At 33.1% G+C, this 25,263-nt stretch overlaps 2 protein-coding genes across 2 annotated transcripts in view; both read right to left on the bottom strand.

Moving 5' to 3' along the window:
• LOC106467347 (uridine-cytidine kinase 2-like) overlaps window positions 1-10,484 on the bottom strand; it is a 43,118-nt gene extending 32,634 nt beyond the window's left edge. Inside the window, exons 1-3 of the mRNA XM_022395510.1 lie at window positions 10,268-10,484; window positions 6,341-6,500; window positions 2,104-2,200 (exon numbers count right to left, since the gene is read on the bottom strand). Of these exons, the coding sequence (XP_022251218.1) occupies window positions 2,104-2,200; window positions 6,341-6,500; window positions 10,268-10,378 (368 nt within the window). The 5' untranslated portion in view covers window positions 10,379-10,484. The remainder of the gene's footprint in view (window positions 1-2,103; window positions 2,201-6,340; window positions 6,501-10,267) is intronic.
• Window positions 10,485-19,891: 9,407 nt separating this feature from the next.
• Window positions 19,892-22,017, bottom strand: LOC106467348 (SNW domain-containing protein 1-like). Its single transcript, XM_013927695.2, has one exon. The coding sequence runs from the start codon at window positions 21,993-21,995 to the stop codon at window positions 20,385-20,387; it is 1,611 nt and encodes a 536-aa protein (XP_013783149.1). The 5' UTR covers window positions 21,996-22,017; the 3' UTR covers window positions 19,892-20,384.
• Between the last annotated feature and the right edge of the window lie 3,246 nt (window positions 22,018-25,263).

Genomic DNA, 25,263 nt, shown 5'->3' with positions numbered 1-25,263 from the left:
TCTACTATATATATATATATATATATATATATATATATCAGTCATGAAACCCACATCATTAAGGAAACTACAAAACTTTCAACAAAAATTAAACTGAATTTTATTTCATTTACACTGTTAGTCTTGACTCAACTTGAGTTGTCAAAGCACATTTTTGGCAGTTAGGCCTCTATATATGGCATAGCCTTCATGAATATATCATTACTAGCGTATAGCCCGTCAAAAATGACAGGGCAAGTACTACCACCCCATAGTATACCTCAACCTCACATTTCATAGCTAACTGAAATAAAGAAATTTTGCAAAATCAAACTTCACCAACAAAGAGGCAGAAAAGTGCAATCACGGCAATCAAACATCAGTAAATTCCTTTGTGAGCCAATTAAAATTAAGATCATTCATGAAACGAATTCATGGCATATTCATAGAATAAATATTGGTAAAAATCAGTTAGATTAACAACTTCTAGTACATAGAAAAGCTAGTGTATTTTGGTAACATTACGTTCCAACAATGGCTTTCATATTACGTTGCCCAGCAACAAAAGTATAACCTAATATTGTTGTTAGTCTACATACCAAAGTATAAAATGAAATGTATAAACAATAAAACTGGAAAAATATTTGTTGATTTCTTAATTTAGTCTTTGTTGATTAAATAGGTTTGTTTTTTATAAAAAATGTTGGTGATACAACAGAAAAAAGCATAATTCATAAACAATTTAAGTTTAAAAATGAATTGATATTTTTTAGTTTCATGATAAATTTTATGCACTTAGCTCTAGGCTAGGTGATCCCACACTACATCTTTACTTTAAGCTTATTATACCAACACTCACGACACTTATAAGGTTTCACAGCACACACCCTCACAGCCCCCTTGCACCCCCATCACTAAAATCATAATGGGCAGGCAGTAATTGAACTATTCTATCTGGATTTTGGCTTTTCTGACTCCTATTTCAAGAACTCACGAGAAATCAAGCATGATGTGACATGACACATACTGGCTTTTATATAGGTTAGATGTATATTCATTAGGCACATGTTCTTTCCTGCCAGACCATGCACACTGATGAATATATGAAAGTCAGTCAACAGCTTTGAAAGCAAGAAGATAACCATGCATTTTGAGTATCAGGAAAATATTCCCCCCAATAGAATTGCCTCCCAAAATTCAAAAGATTGTATTTATAATCATTTAACACTAACCCAACTAACACACAACATTTCTACAACATTACTGAATAGTTGTGCATTGGTAAAATCCACAACGTCATGCATTATATGTTGTGACAACGTTGTGGCACTGTTAGATGTTAATGGTGAATATATATATTAATGAAATAAACAATTTATAGAAATTCAAATAACAGTTTACATGTTTCAAAATACTGAACAACATTATTTGATATATTTTTTGTATGATTTCACAAATTTGTATGCGCAACGTTTATTGAACCACAAATTGGAGCACACTTAATATGTTTACACTTTCTACTTTGCAAATATTTGTTATTTCAATTATTTTATGAATGAGAAAATATAAAAAGATGTTGGGTTTTTGTGATTATTCTCAAAAATATGAAATTTAATACAATGAATATATTTGTAATTACAGCTTCATTGTTTGAAAAACGTTCATTTTTCATCTTGTAAGTGTACTGATATGCATAATATGTGACAATGACTTCCAAAATAAATATGAGAGGGATCCCTAAAACTCAGTTTTTTTTAAATGTGTATGTATGCACATAGTGTTTCTTAAAAAAAAGAGGTATCTTATTACTGATAACTGTATGTTTATCCTACAAAATTATGTTAAATCTTCATTTTGGCCTGAATTGAATAAATTAATCAATGTATGCATACCACGAACAAAATTATTTCTTTGTTTGTAGTTAAAGCACAAAGCTACACGCTGGGCTATCTGTGCTGTGCCCACCATGGGTGTCAAAACCTGACTTTGCATATTGTGACTGACATCTTTTCATCAATACAACTACACTTGTATACATACATTTGTTTATATTAGATAAAACCATAACCTGTCCAATCCTCTCCCAGAGGATTGAAAGATAACAAAAAATATCAACAACCTTACCTAGAATTTTTTCTGAAGTCATAAACTGGTACATTGACTACTTTTTCATTCAGGATTTCTTTGAGAGTTTTGTATATTAAGTCATTGTCAAATGCATCTGAAAAAAAAAATTTTTGGTTAATATACATGTCCATATAGGTACTACTATCCAAATTCAATGTGTCATACCTCCTATTAACATGAGTGAAAAAATTTACTGGTTGGTTAGCTAAATATCAACTATTTTTAGGGTAAACTGTAAATGAAACAGCACTGATAATCAGTGATAATCAACTTTGATAATCAAGTGAGAATTTTAAACCTTCAGAAATCTTCTAAATTTGGAAATAGCAATAGCTTGATTTCCACTTTCTTTGGCAGTTTTTAGAATAAATATGTTCAGAAGAGTTCAACATCATCTTTCAACTGATTAAGTATATCACCATTGTTCAAAAGTTCTCCACCAAAATTTTCTATTTTATTCTAAGTTCTTTGTCATTCTTATGAAATGCTTTTCAAATGTACTAAAAAAAATCTGCAGATGTATTCATTTTTGTTGTTACTTTTAGAAATTGAATTTCTGGCTTTACAGATCATTTAGATATTTCACATGTAAACTTTCTATTAATAGTAATCAAGATAACCAGTCAAGTACACTGTTTGTGTGTGTGCAGAAATATTCAGCCATTAAAATTATATTTAAGCTCAAAAATTTGAGTCTTATTTGAGCTTTCTAATGACATAACTAGCTTCTAGATAAATATGCTCTAAACATTAATAATAATCTACCAACCCCAATGCTGTCTCTATTATATTATGCTCCAGCTTGGGTTCTTACATTGTACTTTCAAAATAATTGCTTATATCTGATGCAATATAAAAGCATTCCTGAGTTTTTCAAAGCTTTTTGCACAATTTTAGTAGGATGGAATATGTCTTATCATTAAATGGTAACACAGAATATTCAATAACAGACAGTAATGTATACTGTTTTTACTTTTTCATCCACACAGTACTTGTAATCAACCATAGGGTTGAGTATGCTATATTAAAATGATTTTGAATATGTAATTCAGCAAGTCATGTGACAAACACAGCTGATATAAAGTCACATTGGAACAAAATCTATCAGAATTGCATTTTGACAATGTTTGCCATTTTGTAGAAAGTGTAATGGCATCTAAAACTGATCACTTTTGGGAAGGATACTTCCAGATGGAGATATCCCTTATACATAAGGGCATTGGAAAACAGAGAAATATGGATGAACTTGGGGAACAAGAACCATCCACATAGAGACATGCAACAAGTCACACCTCGGACTTGGTAAGCAAAGTGTATCATCTTGTAAAAAGTGTGAACCCACAAACACATATGTCAGTGACAAAAGCAATCAATATGCCTCTGGAAACAGTATACAACAAAATCAAGAAGAATCTCTGTCTGCAAAAAGGGAAAAGTCACATATGTATATGTTGCTTCCATGATATATTAGTTCAACTGTCACAAACCTGAAGCAGCTAGAGAATGAAATGGGTATCCATGCTCTTCATAAAAGATATACCTGTTACATTGCCAGATGCAGTGCCTATAGATTTTTGTGCAATTGTAGTGTTGAAACAGGCACTAGCAAACTGTTGTCCTTGTACACTATATATGTTATGGAAAGCTGCAAGGAGGATAAGCATATTTTTAACATGAAAGCTTTACAGCAACCTTTTACAATGGGCATTATGCTGCACAGCCATTGTTAAGATGCATGGTCATCAGATTGAATACAACATGACATGATGACATAAACTATAACAATGTGATGAAACTCAAAATCATTTCTAAAACATAATCAATCTCTGTATATACATTAGCCATGATTTAACTACATTTCATGTTTCACATAAGCACAATTTTAGTTAATTTTTTCACTAAAGGTATTAATATCTAGATTTTCTTGTTACAAACAATGTGCACAAGTAATGTTAATCTTCAAAGGGTATATAATAGTAAGACTTTATTGCTCAGTACTGTACATTACAATCAGACTGATAATTTATAATAAATCTTTCCGAGTTTTAAAAGATAATAAAAGTTATAAAAAATTATGTCTTATTATGATGGAGTTTCACAAATCACTGATCTACTGATCACGCTACACCACCATAAGGCAATATATACTATAGTTATTGCTCTTACTACTACTCTGGTATTATGAGAGAAAAAACAATTTGGTAAGCATTTTGTAATTTGATCCTGAATTGCAGCTTGTGTAAAACATTGGTTTAATACTAGACTAGAGATCCTTCACCCTCCTCCAAGCTTTAGAATTATTCCAGATTTTCAACTGCTGACTAGTCCATTGTCTATAGTTTCTCTTAAATGCAGAGAAAGACTGACATTAGTTTTATAATGTGCTCAAAGTTGTATGTATAGAGCACATACAGCAATATATTGTAGCTTGGACACTGGACTTTCCAATCCACAGCCAGCTCAGTGTGCTAAACACTAGACCAAGCATGGCCTACTTTTTTAATCCACTTTGCTGATAAAGTTCAAGTGAAAGCAGGGTAAACAGCACAGCAATAAAATAATAAGATATCATTCTTTTTCTAAATTACCTTTATAGTAAATGCATAAACAAATGTGAAATCTGTTATCAACATCCATGTAACAACAATTATAGGTGGCAACAGAAAAATATCAGTTTTGAAACTAAAGCTCCATAAAGAGTAAAGTTCAAAGGTAAAAATAACAAAAATTATATTACTAGCAGACTATCCACAAAACTACTAAAGTTGACTCATAACCAAGTTCAACATTAAATAACAAAGTAAACTAGGGTTTCAGTGTTTGAATAATATCAATACGAAAAAGTATTCTCTCTAGAAACTTTGTTAAGCACTTGACAAAGTCCCAAAATTCTCGGGGGTGAAGGGATCTAAGAATCACTAAAAATACCCAGTAAGGTCCAGGGACAGAAACATACTGAGGGTGAAAGGGTCTCTAAGTTTGAGTATTTTGAGCAAAAACTAAATGACGATACTGTTTTCCAAATAGTGCAGTCAGCAAAGATATTTACACTATAGCATGTGGTCTACACAGATACTATCATCATCACCATTTTAACTTTTGTTTATTTGCAATTGGTGCTAGTTATTATAAGTAATGCTTTTAAACTAATAAAGTACAGAACACCATTACCCATTATATAATGTTTTGGGAGCAAATATAATCGAAATGAAATAAGTTCCAACAGTTAAAACTAGCACAGTTGTAATCTAAATTTAAGGTACTCTTTTGGAACACACAACTTGTCAAATTATTATTATTATTTGCTGAACAAAAACATGGATAGATATATGTCATTTAGCAAGAAATTATGTTTTAGTGAATCATTAAAACGGTGATGATGATAGTATCTGTGTAGACCACACACTATAGTATAAATATCTTTGTAGACCACACATTATAGTAGCACCCACTTATTAAACTTCACAGTTTAGAAGTGCATTTCCAAGAAAAGCTATAAAGTAATTAAAAAAAAAAGATGTACATATAGTGCCTGTAGCAACTTCACATTTATGGAGAATTCTGCAGTTTTAAAGCAGATTTTTCACTCAGAATGCATATGTAGAATAAATGTTACTGTATTTGGTTGAATCATGTTTTTTTTCATCAATGTATATTATTTTATTATGCTTATAAATTGTTTTTGTTTCAACCTTTCAGAAACAGAACTTGGAGTGTTTGAAAAAAATTTTGTGAAATACACATACACACCTATACCTTATGTTCACAACAATTTCACACTAAAGCAATTCTTAGAAATCAATTCTATCAACACAAAATGTCCAATGCAGTAATCATATTAAAATTGTTTGTTGTGGTGCATTTTAGTCTAACATCTTATAAATAATTAGTAAATAATTATATTCATTATGTTACCTTTTCCATACAGATGTATTACGTACAAAAATCAGAAAGTCATACATAGATTATGTTGATCATATACAGTAAATACTTCTGGCCATATACTTGTATGTCTGTTTGATATCATAGTAATACGAGATTAAAAAGGCTGCTTTAATCAATAGATAAATTTACAGTGCTTATTATACACATGTATGCTATACTCAATCTTAATTTTGATTGTTCAGAAAAAATTTGTCTTATAACAATTTAGAGTAAAATTAATTTTATGAAAGTTAATTTTCACAATTCAGTATATGCCAAAATATCATGTCAAAACACACATGTAGCTTACCAGGATGGTCAAAATTAAATAGTCCTTTATTGGCAAGTATTTTTTCTTCATCAGTTAGCTCTTTATAGAAACTGTCTTGACTGACACACACAACTTGCCGTTGACGATGGTCAATAGAATCTTGTCCTAGTTTTTCCATTATCTTCCTACATACTGTAGACTGGGTAGAGAATTATATATAGATGTACTAAAAATAAAAATACTAAACCACTGTTTATAATAATGATGTTTATTGTCCTTCTATAAAAATACCATATAAGTTTGAAAAATTAAACTGAAGTACATGAAAACCCTTTTTAATATTAGTGTTTTATTTTCAATTTTTTGGATTAATGTGTTTAGGTTACAGTAAAAAAATGTGTAACATTATACATGCATGGTTTTAACTTTAAGACTTAAAAGTTTAGTCATGTTCAAGGACAAAATATCTAAACTATATTATTCATTTATTGTCTATTTCTTTAGTAGTTTAATTTGTGAAAGTTGGTATTGTCTGAAGCACCAACTGACAGTTGAAAAGGTGTTACAAGAACATACATCAGAAAGTCTGACCAACACTTTGCATGTTTACTATCACATTGATAAAGAATGTAATTCATCTATTCTAATGAAATATTTTAAATTACTTAACAAGAGTTATCAATGAATTAAAAACTATGCATAAAAGAAACTTTTATCACACTTAGATTGGAACTAAATACAAAAGAATATGTGCAAAAATCTTTACCAGTATGTACAAGTGTAAATGAGCTTTGTCCAATAAACTTTAAAAAACAAAACAGGAATTAGAAATAAAGTAAGGATGTGTGAAAAACTTGTATCTGTATACATATATATATGTATATATAAAAACTTGTGCTTTGCCAAATTAACTTGAAAAAACAACAACACTAAAAACAGGGAGAAAAAACAAACAAGTTCTTTTAATATCAATTTCACTTAAATGTATTTTGTTATAAATTTTCCATCTTTATCACAAATAATGGCAGGTGTAGGATATAATTAAATACAATTCCTTTAGCCCTTTTTGGACCTTTCTAAACATGTCAATATTCTTCCTATTGTACAAGGAAACAGCTCTGAACACAGTATTCTAAGAGAGGGCTTAGCAGAGTTTTATATAAAGAGAAATAAGACTCTTACTCTTTTAATTAAAAAGACTTTTGAAACGTCATCCTCTAGACTTGTGTTTTGTACAACAGGCAGTTGCCATCCATTCCAGTTTACTCATCATGAATACTCTGTCTAAACAATCTATCACAGAATGACATATTTTTAGCAATAAAAAATGGACATTTAAAATTCCTAACACATGGTAGAATTTATTGAATGATATAGGTGATGACAACTTACATGATGAAGAAGGCACCTAGAAATGCCACCCACGTATCACATTATTCTGTTTTAAGCATTACAATTTACAGTTTAAAAACCAAAAGCCAGCAAGTTTATCACAAATGTTAGGCCTATTGGTTTCCAATGTTTGCCAACTTATGGCACTTAAACTGTAACTTCTGATGTCTTGTACTGCATAAATAAAGTGTTTCACAAGAACTTTTCTTTCTCATTGTTCAATCCAACTGAATATTTTTAGTAATGAACACAAGGTTTTTTGGGCAGTGACTTGCGAGAGAAAAAAGATAGATCTGAAGTGCTACTTTTATACACCTGTGATTTTGAATCCAAAATGGACAAATCAAGAAGAATGTGGAAACCAAACATCTACAATTTATGTGATTTGATCACACGTGTTAAGCCTAATCAGTTATTTGTTAGAAAGTGAGTTGCAACTAAAAGTTGTTATACAAGTCATAACTTTGATATTTAGTTTCCTAGCCAAATAAATTAAAGAGGAAGGGGACAGGTCACAAATTACAATCTCCAATGCATATGTCATGTGAGTTCCTTTAGACATAAAGCAAAAGAAGAATATGTGGATATCCATCAGCTGAATACTATATATAAAAAGTCATTGGATTTAATCAAAAAAATCATGGAAGCGTTGAAGAAATTCAACATTAATGTACCAGTTATGTGATTCACTAGCTTTGATGGAACCAAATCAGCATCAGGAAAGAAACTAGCATTTCACAAATACATTTCCTCATTGCCTGTATGTTAACAATATAAATCAAAGTTTGGCAGTAGTTTTTGTATGCCTTATGAAAGGTTATCCAGACATATTGAGTCAATATGCACTTCTTCTCAGCATTTTAAACTTATTCATATACAGTTCTATTAAACATGATGTTTGTGAATGTTCAACAATCCGAGGTTTTGGAACCAGAAAAATTCACAAGGACACAACATGTTGGCTATCACATGGAGAATCATGCTGAAAAATTTTGTCTTGATTTTAACCAGTCCTCAACAGCCTTGATGTGCTCATAAATAAAGATACCTTGCCAGAAGTAAGAGGCATCCATGATGAGCTGCTTTAGCCCAATACACTTCTGGTGCTGTTACTGTTGTTGTGTATTTTAATATCTGTAAATTCTCTACATTCTTGCAAACTAATTCACTGAACTACACAATCTTACCAGATAGATTTCACAAACTTAAGTCTGAATTAAATAAAGTGAAAAACACCTATACAGTCAGAAATACTTCTCATGTGCTGATACATGCCTCATTATAGTAACTGACAGAATACACAGACTGAGCCAATGTTTTATCCATCATCTACTAGCTGATACCAAAAATGTACACGCATCTAAAATGATCAAAATATTCACAGACAAAACAGCAAATACTACCTTTCTAAGCTTATTATGGAATTAAAGTAATCCATATATACAACATTACCAATTTTCACAGCTTCCAAACTTTTAACAAACACCCATAACATCCAAGTAGAGAAAGCTACATAGATGAGTGATCTTACTGGACACTATTGGATGAATAGAGGTTGGGAAAGAGGCAATAGTTGAATGCATTATATATTATGAAGCAGCACATTCTGAATAAGTTCATTAAATTCAAAAGAAGGTCACTGAATATCCTAATAGCAAAAAGCATAAAGTAGTCATCTTAAGGAGCACAGGTGTATTGAAAACACAGGATGTCCCCGAGTAGAAAGCACACTTTGTAAATTGAGAAAAAGTTTATGACCTGTATCAGTGTATGTGACACTGGCTATTTACACACAATATTTTTACTCATTCCACCCTCAATTTATATTGAAAAAAGGGGGTTCAATACTATGAGAGATTGAAGGCAAGTCTTAATAAATCAAATCTGAACTGTATAAAAATATGTTATTTAAATGCTCCAAAGCACTTAGGTGATTATCAAGCTCAGCAATGTGCTGATAGGTGGGAACAATGTCCAATAGGAAATGAGGTCATCTCTCATTCTTGAATTTTTGTAGTTTTATAATACTACATTAATCACATATTGGCTTAGACTAAAACTTGCATGAATAAAATTCATTTACCATTTTTCATAAATTGACATTTATTTATGATAACCAAGAAACACAATTAATTTTAGCTTTCAGTTTCAGACAAAACTTCAGTTAATCCATTGTATAAAAATAAAACTAAATTAAACAAAAATAAATATGTAATTATATCTAAGTTTTCTTCTTTTTTTTTTTGTGCATGACTAGTGGCAACTAATGGCTCCATAAGATGAATTAAAAATTGACTATTTATAAATCCAGAATATTTGTAAAAAGATAAATCTTCAAGTTATGTTTATGTTAGTGTTACTAAACACTAATACCGAGTAATAGTAATAGTACTAAGTACTGAATTGGTACTTACAACCACCGTACCAGAATTTATAGTAATTATTATTACTCCATTTCTATAAACATTTATACTGAATCGAAAGTTTAGAATGCTGTGTATTATTTTTACTACATTAAGCCTAAGACTAAGTTCTGTACTAATCACAGTCACAATACTGGATAGCTTAAGTTACCTTGCCAGACGCGGTACCTCCTGCAACACCAATTAAAAAAGGAGTCCTGGTTTCAAATCCATTAAAATTATGAATCTTTTGTCCTGTACCAGTAGCATTAAGCGCAGCCATGTCACAAAAAACACACTAAAATACAATACTATTAAATAATTGAAATTAATTTCAACAAAACGACTAGTCACGTTCCACACTTATAATTTTATCTCACTCTTCCAAGTTCAAGTCTAGATCCCCCTGGAGAGAGATTATTTCATGTTAAACATTTTTTCTTCAAATATATTATTTAGTTGTTGTGAATCTTAAGTTAATAATAATGACAAAAAAGAAGGACCATGAAAGCTTTTTTAAATTCAACATGCTCCATATTAAAATAAAAAGAAAGAAGACAAAAGTGAAAGTTGGGAAAATAATAATAATAATTAGCTAATGTAGATAAAATTAACTAAAAATGAAACATGATTTACAAATACGAGAATCAGTAAGATGCATAGAATATTGTTACGACAGCGGAAGTCGCGCGACGCTGGGAGCATGCGCGCTGGAGTTTCTAGAAGGATCGTGACTTAGCGGGCAACCTCATGAACGTCCCAGCGTTTGCTAGACGCCCTATTTTTTAGTATATAAGCCGGAGATAGATTGAAGAGAAGTAATCAGTCAAGCGAGCAGTAGCCACCGTAAGTAACATGTGTGAATCGCTGTGAATTATAGCGTGTGCTTATAAAAGTAGTTAAGTTTAAAGTGACTGTGGAAATTAAGTGTATTACAAAGTTTGTAACGAGAAAGAATAAACTAGTTTAATTAAGAAAGGACTTGTATCGCTGAAGTTTCTCGGAAAGAATTTCTTCGGGAAATTAACAATCAAGCAGATACATAACAATGCTTTCTTTGTTTTAAAGCAAAGCCACATTTGGCTATCTGCTATGTCCAGCACAGAGATTCAAATTCCGGATTTTAGTGTTGTGACTCCGTAAACTTACCGCTGTCCCACCAGAGGAACCTCAATAGCACAGTGGTATGTCTTCGGACTCATAACGCTAGAAACTGGGTTTCGATACCCGTGGTGGGAAGAGCACAGGTAGCCCATTGTGTATCTTTGTGCTTAATTCCAAACTTATACAAGTCAGGACAAAAATAAAGAATAAAAAAATTATTGTAGGAACCTTATTGTATTCTTTAACTGTAAAGTTTTTGTTTGTTTGTTTTGTTATCAGAAGAATGTCTCTGGTTTTCTCGTTAAGTACAAATTTACAAAATGAACTATCTGTGTTATTACAGAATTAAGAAAAAAACAAAGACAATTGTACATTTCACAAATACTTCATATATTAACAATCATGGTTTCTCCAGTAAAGACATCATCGGGTACAGACTGAAATGATTGTAAACAGGTTTTCATATGTTTAACCAAAGAACATATATAAACTTGTTTACAAACTATTTCAGTCTGTACCTGATGATGTCTTTATTGGCGAACCCGTGGTCGTTATAAATGAAGTATTTGTGAAACGTACAACTGTCTTTGATTTTTCATTGTTCTTTTCCCTCAATTCTGTAATTATGGACTTTCACCAAGTATCAACGGTTTCAAGTATCAGTTATCTGTGCTATGACCATTGCGGGTATCGAACCCCATTTTGGAGGGTTATAAGTCCTCAGACTTACCGCTGAGCCACGAAGAGGGGGGGGGGTCTAGTTGAGAGCTCCATGTCAGAATTTTAAAACTATCCTACCTGAATTCTAATTATAAGAGAAAATTTTCTATGTATTATTGAATTATCATTACATTGCATTCAATTACTGATGTGTCATTTTGTTAACAAAGATGGCCTGGCAGTTAACATACACTTAACCATAAATATCCATGACTTTGACAGCTGTAATATGTGGTAATATCATATGTTTTCTACATGCTTTAGTGATAAAGAGACTTTAAATTTTTTGGTTATTCAGTTACCGAATTGTATTGGCCAAATTACATTGTTCTAGTTGTTTCGTTTCTTTGTTTTATGTAAAATATGATATTTCTTCTTCCCGAGCGGATATTGTAGTAATATACATCATCCTTGTTAAAAGGACTGACACTGTAATATCCTTTGCTGGACGATTATGAAGTTGCCTGAATGTAACAGCCGAAAATAGCTATGAGAAAATAAAGATCACTAGTTGACGTTGTCGACAGAACAACAAAAAAAAAGCAAGTTTAACTTGAGTTCAGTCCTGCTTCCTTTAGCCAGTTTTTAATACTAGATCATCAAGTGGAGGCTTATTTCAAGAATGTGTTTAGTTTTACGGTAGAAAGGAAAGCTGTGGAACTAAACGCGGTCTACTAAAAAGGGCTGTCATTTCTTCTGCGTAGGTTGGTTGATTGGTTTGAATTTCGCGCAAAGCTGCACGAGGGCTGTCTGCGCTAGCCGTCCCTAATATAGAAGGGAAAAACTAGAGTGAAGGCAGCTAGTCATCACCACCCACCAACGAATAGTGGGATTGACTGTCACATTATAATACCCATATGGCTGAAAGGGCAAGAATGTTTGGTGGGACGGGGATTCAAATCCACGACCCGTAGATTGCGAGAGGAGCGCCCTAACCACCTGGCCATGTCAGGCCATTCTGCATAGGTATGCACATTGTGTTTTCGTTTATTCGTTATGATAGATTTTATTAACATATTCAATTTTTAAGACCTGTTATTTTACACTTATAAGGATTCAGTCACGTTTTCTATTGCAAAACACTCCCTTTTTTCTTGATCGAATCTGATACTTATTAGGAGGTTGGTTTTACCTGAAAATACCATAAATAAATAGGAAGAAAAAATACTTGTGCCATGTCATCAGGGTTTATTGTGGAGTTTCTCAAACGATAGTATTTTTACTAGCCCTTGTTTGATCTCTTGAGTTGAAAGTGTTTCAGGGAATGCTTCTAATTTATAATACCATTTTCTGGATGTAAAAGTACTCGTGACCAAGAGAGAGGGCTTACAAGCAAATAGAAACAGTCATATTGGAGAAATGTCGATTCTAGGATAATATATCTTTCCTGGACATAAGACTTTCATTGATGTTCCTAAGGTCCATGATATTGATCGGCCTGCAAGTTCTGAATCAGGAAGCTTTGCTCATGTCTAGTGTACCCAGACCACTAGAACAGATGCTATCTCTGAGAACTGATCTTGGTAGAATGGAAACATAAACAAGTGAGGTTTGTCGGTATGGTTGGGCACCTGGCGAGTTCGAGACTGCATGTGGAGATGTTTATCAAACTCCATTGCCAGTCATATAACAGCAGCCTCATCTCTGGTCAACACCACTTGTAAATAGTAGACAGAAGTTGGATGCACCACTAATGGATGGTTTCTGCCAGTCAGAGTTGTCTTCCTAACCAGTGAGGCAAGATCCCTCACAAATGAAAACTGTGACCCACCGGGTGAGGTACCTTTCAGAGCAGAAATGTTCTCTGTCACATCAACAGCAGCTTGTAATAACTGGTGTTGTGCAGGGCTGTATAATTAGCCTACACAAACTACTCATTGTCCTTTAGCCTAGACCATGGACTGACTGCCCAGTGCTGTGTAAAAGAACCTGTGAGAGGCTTTCACCAGAAATCAAGAATATCAGTGGCATTCAGTGGTATTACCAGAGGAGGGCGCTTTGGCCTGGCACACAGGGCTTTGTGAGCGAGGTCAAGCAGATCACATCCCTAATATTCAAAGGGACGGCATAGGAGGAACTGGATTGGTTCTTGATATGTTTGAGGCAAGTAAATACATGGAATAGATGGATTCAGAAGAGGACTGTGTAATGCTTTATCCTGAGCTTAGATGGTCCATCCCTCGATAGTATTGAACCCAAGAATGAAGAAAATAAGACAACTGGGAGCCCTCATATACAAGTTGCATCACTAATTCAACCTTGTGGAAAATCAGACAATCCATTAAGCCGAGTTTAAAGCATATACGAGGATCAGCACCAAGGAATTGATCACCTATGACAATCTGTACCAATAGCACAGGAGAGCATATTTGGCAATAACCTCTACAAATTGGAAGGGCATCTTGATTGATAAGTTCATTGAGGAATTTCCCAATGAGTTTATGCACCAGCACCTGGAAGTGAGGGACATCATCATTCTCATGGAAGCCATGTTCATTGTAACACACTTTGAAGGAACATTTCAAATTGGCATTTGTAGACGAAAAAGCTTGCATCTGCAGTGGCAGCTGTAATAGCAATTTCATCAACAGATGATGAGACTCAGGTACCAGCACTGAAGTAGATTAAATCCAATAAGAAGGTTGTAAAGCTACACAATGGGCTATCTGTGCTCTGCCCACCATGGGTATCAAAACCCGGATTCTAGCATTGTAAGTCCACAGATATATCACTGGGAGGCAAACACAAGACAATTGCAACCAAAAATACAGACGTAATACTGCATGGGAGCAAACTAGCCAAGAAGACTCACAAGGATATGACTGGTCTATGTTGTAGGAACCATAATGGAAATAATGACATCAGTACCAAGATGTTTTTTTTCTTTTTAACAACAACAAAAAATTTTTGGCTAGTGATTTTATTGTTTAACAAGCTTAACTTGAAACATAACTGGGTCATACTTTTCTTCTCAAAGTATTAAGTTACTAATAATAGAAAGAGATGACAAAGTGATAATTTGTTTGTTTTATTGGATTTGGCACAAAGCTAAACCAGGGCTATCTACATTAGTCATCTCTAAATTTGAGGTAATAAACTAGAGAAAAGGAAGTCAGTCAACTCCTGTCACACCAAATTGTGGGATTTAATCAGGATTCTTATAATGCACCCACGGCTCCAAAGTGCAGAATATGTTTTGTTTTGTTTTTGGTGGTGGTGAAATGCAAACCATAGAAGTTCAGCACACTAACTAACAGATTTCCCTCAGCCTGAGAAAGTGATAAAATAGATAGTGCAATAACATATGGAATGCTTGTTATCTAATAAGAGATGAATTTCAAAACTGAAAATAATAATAATGCAGTAAAGGGTAAAAGGATTGTACAAAGCTTTGATTACTGATATTTAGTAACATTCCAAACAGAAATGAATTGTACACTCTGCAGGACTAAAGTCATTCACTTTTAAAAACAAGAGTGTGAGACTAAGGAATTTACTATTAATTTCACGCATTATGACTAACCAAATGAAATGTTAGAAAAAATGTTGTGGATGATTCCAAAGGAAAGCTCACTGAAACAGTCTGTAGGATTTCAACACACTCAAAGCCAGTTTTTATCCTTCAAATACTTATCAAGCCTTCCCTTGAACTCCCTGAAGGCAACCTATCGAAGAACCAACCACCCTGTTAGAAGAATAAAGCCATCTTAGTTAAAGATGACTCTGACCCTGAAACAATTTATATTTGTGTCCCATAGTCCTACAGTTCTCACAATTAAATATAAAGAATTTTCCCCTAGTGAAACTATGCTAATTATTCAACAAATTTAAAACTTTGTTAAATGACTTTGCAAAACATATTTTATAAGACTTTCAAAAGCTTTTTCTACCACTGATGGTAGGTCTATAATTACTGCGATAATTTTCATTACCTCCCTTGAAAGGGGGGCTAACATTATTCGATTTCCAACCTTCTTGTACCTGCCCAACATTCAAGAACTTACAAAATACAATAGCAGATGACTTATATATCCAATCCTTAGCCTCCTTTAAAACACTTAGTGGCATATTATCTGGCCCAGAAGCTTCATCATTCTTTAAACTTCCCAATTTTCTCAAAATAAGTTCAAAATTAATGTGATCATGTTGTTTCTATTTATCAACTGTTCAGGAGGAGGAATATTGCTTAAACCTTCATTAGTAAATGTTGAAGAGAGAGAGAGTAGAATATAATAACTCAGCAGCCTCATAAACATCAGATGTGAGCCTTCCTTTATCATCCCTCAAAGGCCATACTCCCATTCTGCTTCCCTTAACTTATTTAAATAAATTCTTACTATTAATTTTTACATTTTCAGACAACCTTTTCATATAGTTTTAAAAGTTTTCCACATTTGATCAATATCTCCAATTAATTCATTTGCCCAAATCACAAAAGATAATTCTTCTCATCCATTAAAAATTTGCTTTTTTAAAACTTGAAATCAAAATCTCATTATTCTTTATTTTCATACACAGTAAAACATCAAATCTATTGGAGCAATAATCACTTGCACCCAAATATTCCCCAATCTCTACCATATCAATCATTTCTATAATAGAAGTTAACAATAAATCTAAAAAGCATTGTTTGTAGTAGGTTTTCTGACCAACTGGTGTATAAAACCATCCTGAACAATTTCTAAAAACCTTTCTCTCTCACAACTTAACATTTCTCAATTTGTATGCCTGAAATTAAAATCCCCCCTCATAATTATGACCTCATTAACAACTGGATTCTTTATCTCACTGTAGCTTCTCATTAATTTTATCAGTTTGATCTGGTGGTTTGTAAAAATTCTTACTAACAGCCCTGTACATTTATAACCACTAACAGAAACTGATATAAATTTAACTTCACTGCTATTAGCTTTGATATCCTCAACTTGAACAGGATGTAACTTGCATTTTACACATAAAACTACTCCCCCCCCCCTCTTTGTCCTTTACCCCTATTAAATAACCTATAACTAGGTTAAATATTTATTATTTTAATACTAGACATATAAGAAATAAAAGAGATGACTTGGAACACTAGTTGACATGGAGGATTTTTATGTAATGCAACAATTAACTGAAACCTGTTTAAAAGTAGATAATTTTGATGGCAGAAATAGGATGAATAGGGAGAAACGAATTACATTATGCTCTCCAGTGGAAGAGGTGAAGGATATAACTGACAGAACAAGTGATATAGTAAAGGGTACTAGCAGTAATGCAGTCTTTGTTATGCTCATAGGGACTAATAATTTAGGGTAGGTTAGGTCTAGGTCAGAGGAGCTAATTGAAAGAGGCTTTTAAAAAAGAGAGATATTGCCCAGATTTAATTGTGGGGATGAAATTATAAGTAGGGTTTAATTCTAGGTTAAGTTTGATATGTAAGGATGAGCAGGTTGACTGGTAGGAGATATAAGATCAGTTCAATGGGAAGAGGTAGTTTTTTTTGGAATAGACAGTTTGCATTTAAATAAGGTTGGATCTGGCTTGTCTGCATGGGCTATAAACTCATTTGTAAGGACAGCTTTAAACTATTACTAGATAGTGGTGAGGGCCAAAATAATGAAGAAAAAATATGATTTAGAGGAACAAAATACACAAGTAGTTTTAATGGACAGACAATCCTATCCATGTGGCGTACTAAAGTATCATCTATAACTATAACTTCTTTGTTTTTCATTTCTATATGTATCTTTCCTTTCCCTTCCTTAGTTCCTCATCTGTAAAAACTGAAATAAGTTCTTCAACAAAACCTGCTCATTACAATTTATTCCACTCTTTCTAGCTTTGTTGATATTATTAGTTTCTAATTTCTTAAAAAGTCATTATTAACTGCTCCATTCTTTATGCGCAAAAACTTGAAGTTCCTTTTGAAATCCTGCTGCCATTTCCTACAATTTACCCTTCTCATTATTCGTTGCCTCTACTTATTTAATATAGCTTCAAATTTCTCCTCCAACCTTCCAGACATATATTACAGTAAGAATTTTGAAATATAACAAAATATCAAATTGGATTGAATATGTACATTAAACTAGATGCACCATTGGGTCTCCAAAAGTGTTCTGTTTCAAAAGTAAATAAAAACAAAGTTAAGAGTAACAAATATTTGTATTTCTTGCTTTTGAAGTTTATGTGTCATGTTTTTTTTTAGCCTACAGAGTGCATAATTCTTCTCCTGATTCATGGCATGCACACGTTTTACTGATGTCATGACAGTACAAAATGTAACACTAAGCATCCTTTATGTAATGTCATTATTTTAGTGTCTACTGACTGATGGACAACACATTACCATATAGTGGTGAAAACAGGTGACCTTCAGCCCCCTTTTGAGGAAATAAAAATGCTTAGTATTAAGAATACACGGCACAATTACATTAGACTTCTAGTAGCAGACCAATTAAATTTTCAAAAGTTTAGTTTATGCATTGTATATAAATTTTCTAAAATAAGCTTTTTTTTCTCTCAAATAAATACTATCTCATGAATTTGTACAGAAAATCTGTTTGAATTGGGCAGTTTCAGAGAATTATGTTAGTTTACTTAAGCTGTAATATGCAAGTCTTGTCACTATAAGTTGGCTGAGAAAAAGTTTCAATGGTGTAAAGGCACTATTAATTAATAGGAGTTTATGGCAGTTTTATTATCTTACATAGCCTCTAATTTAATGCACACAAGTTTCTTCTTTGTTTAATAAAGATACAATCAAATATAAAAACCTAATGAGATATTTTTTTATAATGTGAAATGACTTTCAATTTTATGAATGCTTTATCTATAACAAATAAAACAACAACAATAAAGAATAAGTTTTTCTGAAGCTTTATTTAGTTCAGTTTAAAAACCCTCTTTCCAATTTTCAAGTACTAATTAACAATAAAAAACATTCATATGAAAATACACCAAGTAAGACATTGATATTAGTATACATAAAACAATAACTCAACTTAAATCATAAAATTCATAAAGCATTCATCTAAAAATAAATGGATAAATGGTTTAGTGTATACAAATCTTTGTAATGCTTGGTGGTTTTTACACATCAAGAAATTAGAACAATGCACTTCTTTAAATCATCTACATTATTTGATGAGGGTGCACAAAACTAATAACTAGCATATAAACTATATATATTTGGATGTAAGTTCTACCCTGTTATATAGTTATGTCCTCAAATACTCAATATCTCAAATTAGACTATTAAGTACAATCACACATAGGTATGTTTTCTGATGTGGTTATACTGTTAGCTCTTTTCATTTATATTTACATACAACTAATAAAGTATGTACTTAATACCCAGTAACACTTAATAATTATGTATAGTGGTCTTCACAGTTGAAGACTGTGCATCTTGTTTTTACAACCTTTTGGACAATCTGAAATTGATTTCTATTTAAGAAACATACAGTTGCTAATTCAACATGGTTAGTGACAATATCAACCAGACCCTTAGTGATCACTTTAGCATTAGAAATTCTTATACAAGAGCTAAATCTTTATTTAAAACTTTATTTGTAATCTTCATTGATATATTATATGTTTTCAATGTAAAATGCATTATTTTTCATACCATGTTAGACTGTAATCACCATACACTTACAAACTTACTCTGTTGATAGCCAAAAATTGCAATTAAAAAAAAAACACTCAAAAGTTCAAGTGGTTTCAAAAAGTGGCCCCTTTGAAAGTATTTTACCCTTTAGAATCAATTCACTTTGAACTGTCATACTTTTTATTAATTCACAATGCTATTTTAATCAAAATGATTAAAACTAAAAACATCTTAATATTCTACAGCACTGCCTCACAAAAACAGAAAATCACATGCTGATATGTATAAAAGCAAAAAACAAATTTTGAAAGATATTATATCTAAAGTTACTGGAATACAAAATAGTCACATCTTTTACAGATATCTTTAGTTTGTACATTAATCCTTATTATTATAATATTGATTCAGGGGTAGGTACATATGTTCACATTTGAATCAAAAATGATTTGCAAATAGAGCCAAACTCTTTTTAATATGTGAGTATAGACGTAAACATACAGACAGACAACTAACAACAGACATATTTTTACATCCTCTACCATTTAAAAAAAAAAAAAGAGTTAAAGATATTGAATGATGCTTTTTAAATCCATCTAAAACATTTAATATTTAGTTAACAATTACATTTTTCATTTCTGAAACTTACACAAACACTGTATTTTAGTCTGAAAGTGAAAGAAAACTCACAAGTTACAGTAATATGATACCATGCCAAACGCATGTTTCTCAACCTTACTGACTTATAAATATGATTTCCACAGTAATTTCTGAACTTGCAACATGAATATGTTCTATATATTCTATGTTCAGTTCAGTTTATTCCAGGCCATTGTTTCAATTCTATCTTTTCTTAAGTTAAAACATTAACTGCTCACTCTCTTCTCCTTTTTCCACGGTCTCTATCATGGTCTCGACTTTCATCAACTGGTCGTTTGCTGGCACGTTTAGCCTCTGTTAAGAACTTATCTAAACCAAAAGGATCCTCCTCTTCTTGTTTTTCAAAAGCTACAGGCCCCTCTCTACGCACACTGCGATCAGTCCCAGAAAACTCTTTATCTGGAACAAAGCGAGAAGTTTTCATCAATTTATCCAAATCTTCACCATACAGATCTTTATCTTGATTACGTGGACGATAAATACTCTGACCAACATTTTGACCAGAACGCCATGGTTTGTCATAAACTGTATAATCTTCCTCTTCACCAAAACCACTATCCATGCCTTTTGACTGATTGAACAATCGTTGGTCAAACTGCAATTCACCATTAGTTTGTCTAGCATTAGGCATTCCGAGGGCAATTTGTTCACTAATATCTCTCTCTCGTTGTCGTTCAAGTTTGGAACGCTTGTCAGGAGCTGCTCTTGCCAAATTTTTCTCTCTCTGTCTTTCTCTGTGGCGTTCATATCGTAACTGATCACGCTCAGCAACTTCATCATCTTTTTCAGCAACAGCTTGAGTGCGTATACCTGCCCGTTCTTCACGAGCTTTCTGGGCTAGCTGTCTGAGATGTTCTTCTTTTTTCTCCTTTTCTTTTTGAGCAAGTTTCTTTTCTAACTGAGCTCGCATTTCTACAGCTTCTCTTGCTTTCCTGTCAGCAATGTAAAGAGCTTCAGCCAATTTTGCAAAATTTTCATTAATATGAACCTGCTGCAAACCTCTTCCATCTGCAGCTAAACGTTTATCTAAAGGTATGGTGTAACCTTTAGCATTCTTCCAGTTAGAAATGCATGGTGGTATACGCCATTCTTGTTGCTCTTTCACTGTAACTTTTCTCGTGGGGGAGTGCATAACTGGAGCTGGAGGTGAGGGTGGTCCACGTGGAATCTTCTTATTAATTTTAAACCGTGGTGGTTCCATAGGATCCTTTTGGACTTCTACCATTCGTATAATTCTTTGTTTAGCTCCAGAATTGAAAGCAACACCTTGCTGTGAAGGGGTATACCTGATATACTGTGCTGGTGCTGTTTTCTCTGCTGCACGAACTGGCATAGCAGCAGAAATTTTAGAACTTGTTAATTTTTCAAGAGCTTGCCTTGTACTTTCAGTTGTCTCTTCAACTTCTTTTTCTGATGGCTTTTGAAGTTCTGGATCACATTCATTTGTTATTTCTGAAGGTAAAAGATCTTGGTATTTGTGGTAAAGTAACTTATCTTTACTATGCCCATGTCGAACTATAGCATCATACTTTATTTTACCTTGAGCATCAAGCTGGACTGGCAATGCATTTGATGTTGTCTTGTCCTTTTTGCGTCCCATACCCAAAGGATACTGAGCCACAGGAATTTCAGGAAAGGCTCCACCATCGCCAAAATCCTCATCACTTCTTGGCACCCAGCCTTTCCTACGGCCATAGATTGGAGCAGTTCGTGATGTAGAAACAAGCTGGGAAGAAGTAGATACATTTCTTCTTCCTCTTTCTGGGTCAATGCGATCATAAACAGTCTGAGTCGGCGGTGGTAATATTGAAGATAACGACGCCATTTTCTCTATAATATAACAATCAATATAGTGCCCTCTCACGGATAACAAGAAATTTTGAATTAAAACAAAAATAAACAAACAAAAACGATGAAACCCTAACGCTTTCGTTATTTTTCAATGTGATTTTCAAAACTTTTTTGATCCTAAGTGTTTTTTATCATCGTAAAATTAAGAAAATGTCATATACCAGGATCCTTGTGATAAAAGCTGATTTTGATGAAAAATGTTCAAGAAAATTTTAAATATTATTTTGGATACACGAAATAACAAAGCTGTATGTTGTTTTTTTATACATAACAAACATCAACTGTGATATCATTTATGAGTCCCATCCTTTTTCTTCCTTGGGTTTATTGACAATATTTTTCATAAAACATCAGCAGCAGCTCCTAAAAAGAAGGTTTGTTTGTTTGAAGTTAAGCACAAAGCTACATAATAGGCTATCTCTGCTAGGCCCACCACGTGTATCAAAACCTGATTTCTATTGTTGTAAGTCCGCAGACATATCACTGTGCCAGTAGGGACCTTAAAAAGAGGGCTTGGCAAGGCATAGTAGTTTGGGTGCTCGACTCGCAATTAGAGGTTCGTGAATTCGAATCCCTGTCACACCAAACATGCTCACATTTTCAACCGTGGGAGCGTTATAATGTCACAATCAATCCCACTATTCGTTGGTGAAAGAGTAGCCCAATAGTTGGTGCTGGGTGATGTTGACTAGTTGCCTTCCTTCTGGTCTATCACCGCTTAATTACGGACTGCTGGCGCAGATAGATCTCGTGTAGCTTTGCGAAAAATTCAAAATAAAACAAACAAGAGGCATAAGTAAACCTTAAATACACTTTCATGACCATACCGCTAATTATTGCCAGGCTACTTTTTCGTTTATTTGTTGATAATTAAAAAGTTACATTTTCACCATGAAATTAATGATATACACAGGAATTTGAAATATGAGTGTATTAATAGACAGAGCTGTACGCAACCTTAAATACACTTTCATGACCCTACCACTAATTATTGCCAGGCACTTTTTCGTTTATTTGTTGATAATTAAAAAGTTACATTTTCACCATGAAATTAATGATATATACAGGAATTTGAAATATGAGTGTATTAATAGACAGAGCTGTACGCATCGTCACCATAAATAGCACGCACTACGAAGCGCCGCTATGTTTCTAGGGGCGACTAGTGGATGGACGATTCATTTGGAAATCTATAGCGATTGCAGGTAGCGTCACTCCAAAGCGCTATTCGCTACATTTTAAATAGTCAATATAAATCATAATCATTAGTATATTGTATATAACTATATTTTCTCGAACTGTATAATTATGTAGTTTTTTGTATATATATGTATATATATATATATATAATTTATTATCTATATATTGCTTTGGACTTAATTACTTTCGTTTATGCTTATTTGGTTTGTTTTGTTTTGAATTTCTCACAAAGCTACACGAGGGCCATCTGCGCTAGCCGTCCCTAATTTAGCAGTGAAAGGCTATAGGGAAGGCAACTAGTCAACACCAACCACCGCCAACTCTTGGGCTACTCTTTTACCAACGAATAGTGGTATTGACTGCATATTATAACGCCCTTACGGCTGAAAGGGCGAGCATGTTTGGTGTGACGGTAGCTATAATAGTCCCAAAAACTTTTAGGTAGGAGATACTTCGAGCTTTGCATGACTTAAGGGCTGAAGATCAGTAGGGAATGTCACACACCATCATTGTCATGATATAAAAAACTGTTTTGGTTTAGATATTCGTGATTAATTTATTTTTGTGAGTGAATATTTCATTATTTTTTAGTTTTTGTCATAATAAGAGTTAAAAGCAGAGGATTGTAGGAAGTTTTCTTAATACATTGACGTCGAGAATATAAAAGGCGGGAAGATGATTAAGTGATAAAGATATAAATAGTGCGAGACGAGCAAAAACAGCAGACAGACAATAGCAGAAGAGAGTAAAGTTTCGGGCAAGGAAAAGTTCGGCATGAAGTTAAGTACTGTAGAGGTGATAGGCCTAATGTTTAATATGTTAGAGTAAGAGTAACAGTGGAAAATGAGATAAGAAAAATTTATTCCGTCAAAGCGTGGTTCTAAAGTAATTGAATCAGCCTGAGTGCACTTTGACAAAATGAACAAAGGATATTTAGAAGAAAGAAACCAAACGATTATTGGTAACTCGCACCACAATTGTAAGTGAATCACACACACAATACTAGTGCGATAATAATAGAGAAGACAGTTCAGTTTGTCAACTGAAGTTCTAAAGTAATGGAATAGGCCTAAGTGAACTTTTGACAAGGAGAGAACTACATATATAGTGTTTATGATACTCCTATAATATCTAGTGTTGAAGAGTTTGTTGTACATAGGTTTAACTTGTTCCGAATATATATGTATATATTATTTTGAAAACAAACGAAGTGCGGGCTGTTTATTTATCTTTGAATTTATCGCTAACAGTAACAGACATCTACTGTACTATAAAAGAATCCTAAGCCCAACAACAACATAGTAAATATTTATGCTATTAAGAAATATAACTAAAGCCTTTTTATTTTGACAATTGGCGAAAAAGAAAGTATTGAAAATTTAAATTCTGACGATCATAAACTTGCAGAAGCAGTTTTTCTGATCGCACTTGTTTAAAAACTTTAAATAATGATGTAGACTATGTACCACCTGTGCTACCCAGAGTAAAAATTGACTACAACAGGAAAAACTTGGACAGCAAGTTGAGAGTTTGGCCCCAAGTAGAATCAACTTCAAAACAGCTAATTAATCAATGTGTATGGTTGTTATCAATTACTTCTGCAAATTGATAGGTTGATTATTGAACAACACGATTTGAAGCACCTGGAGTGATCCTCGTGAATCAAAAAGCCATATTCAATAGTCAGTTGTGTTGAGTGTTGGATTTGATGAAAATAAAGTGATATCACCCTAACTCTGGTGGTTTAGCCTAGTGGGTCATGCAAACTGTAAAGTACATGCTTGCCAAGTTTTTGAACCATGACCAAACCAATTGGGATGTGTACCTACTTTGCATCACGAATTCACATTGTGCAATAATTGACCGATTATTCTCAGCATCTCATTATCATTGATGAAAAGTACATCTTTCACCTAATGGATGAGATGTCTGGTTCTTTATCCAGTGCTAATACACTACAGAATTATATGGAGTGGCTGCATTTTTCAATAGTTGAGGTACACAAACTTGTGCATCAGCCTAGTGATGAAGTGGCTTTATGC

This window comes from Limulus polyphemus, unplaced genomic scaffold (genome assembly GCF_000517525.1).
Source record: "Limulus polyphemus unplaced genomic scaffold, Limulus_polyphemus-2.1.2 Scaffold2579, whole genome shotgun sequence".
Taxonomy (NCBI): Eukaryota; Metazoa; Arthropoda; class Merostomata; order Xiphosura; family Limulidae; genus Limulus; species Limulus polyphemus.
This window is presented reverse-complemented; position numbering and strand designations above follow the sequence as displayed.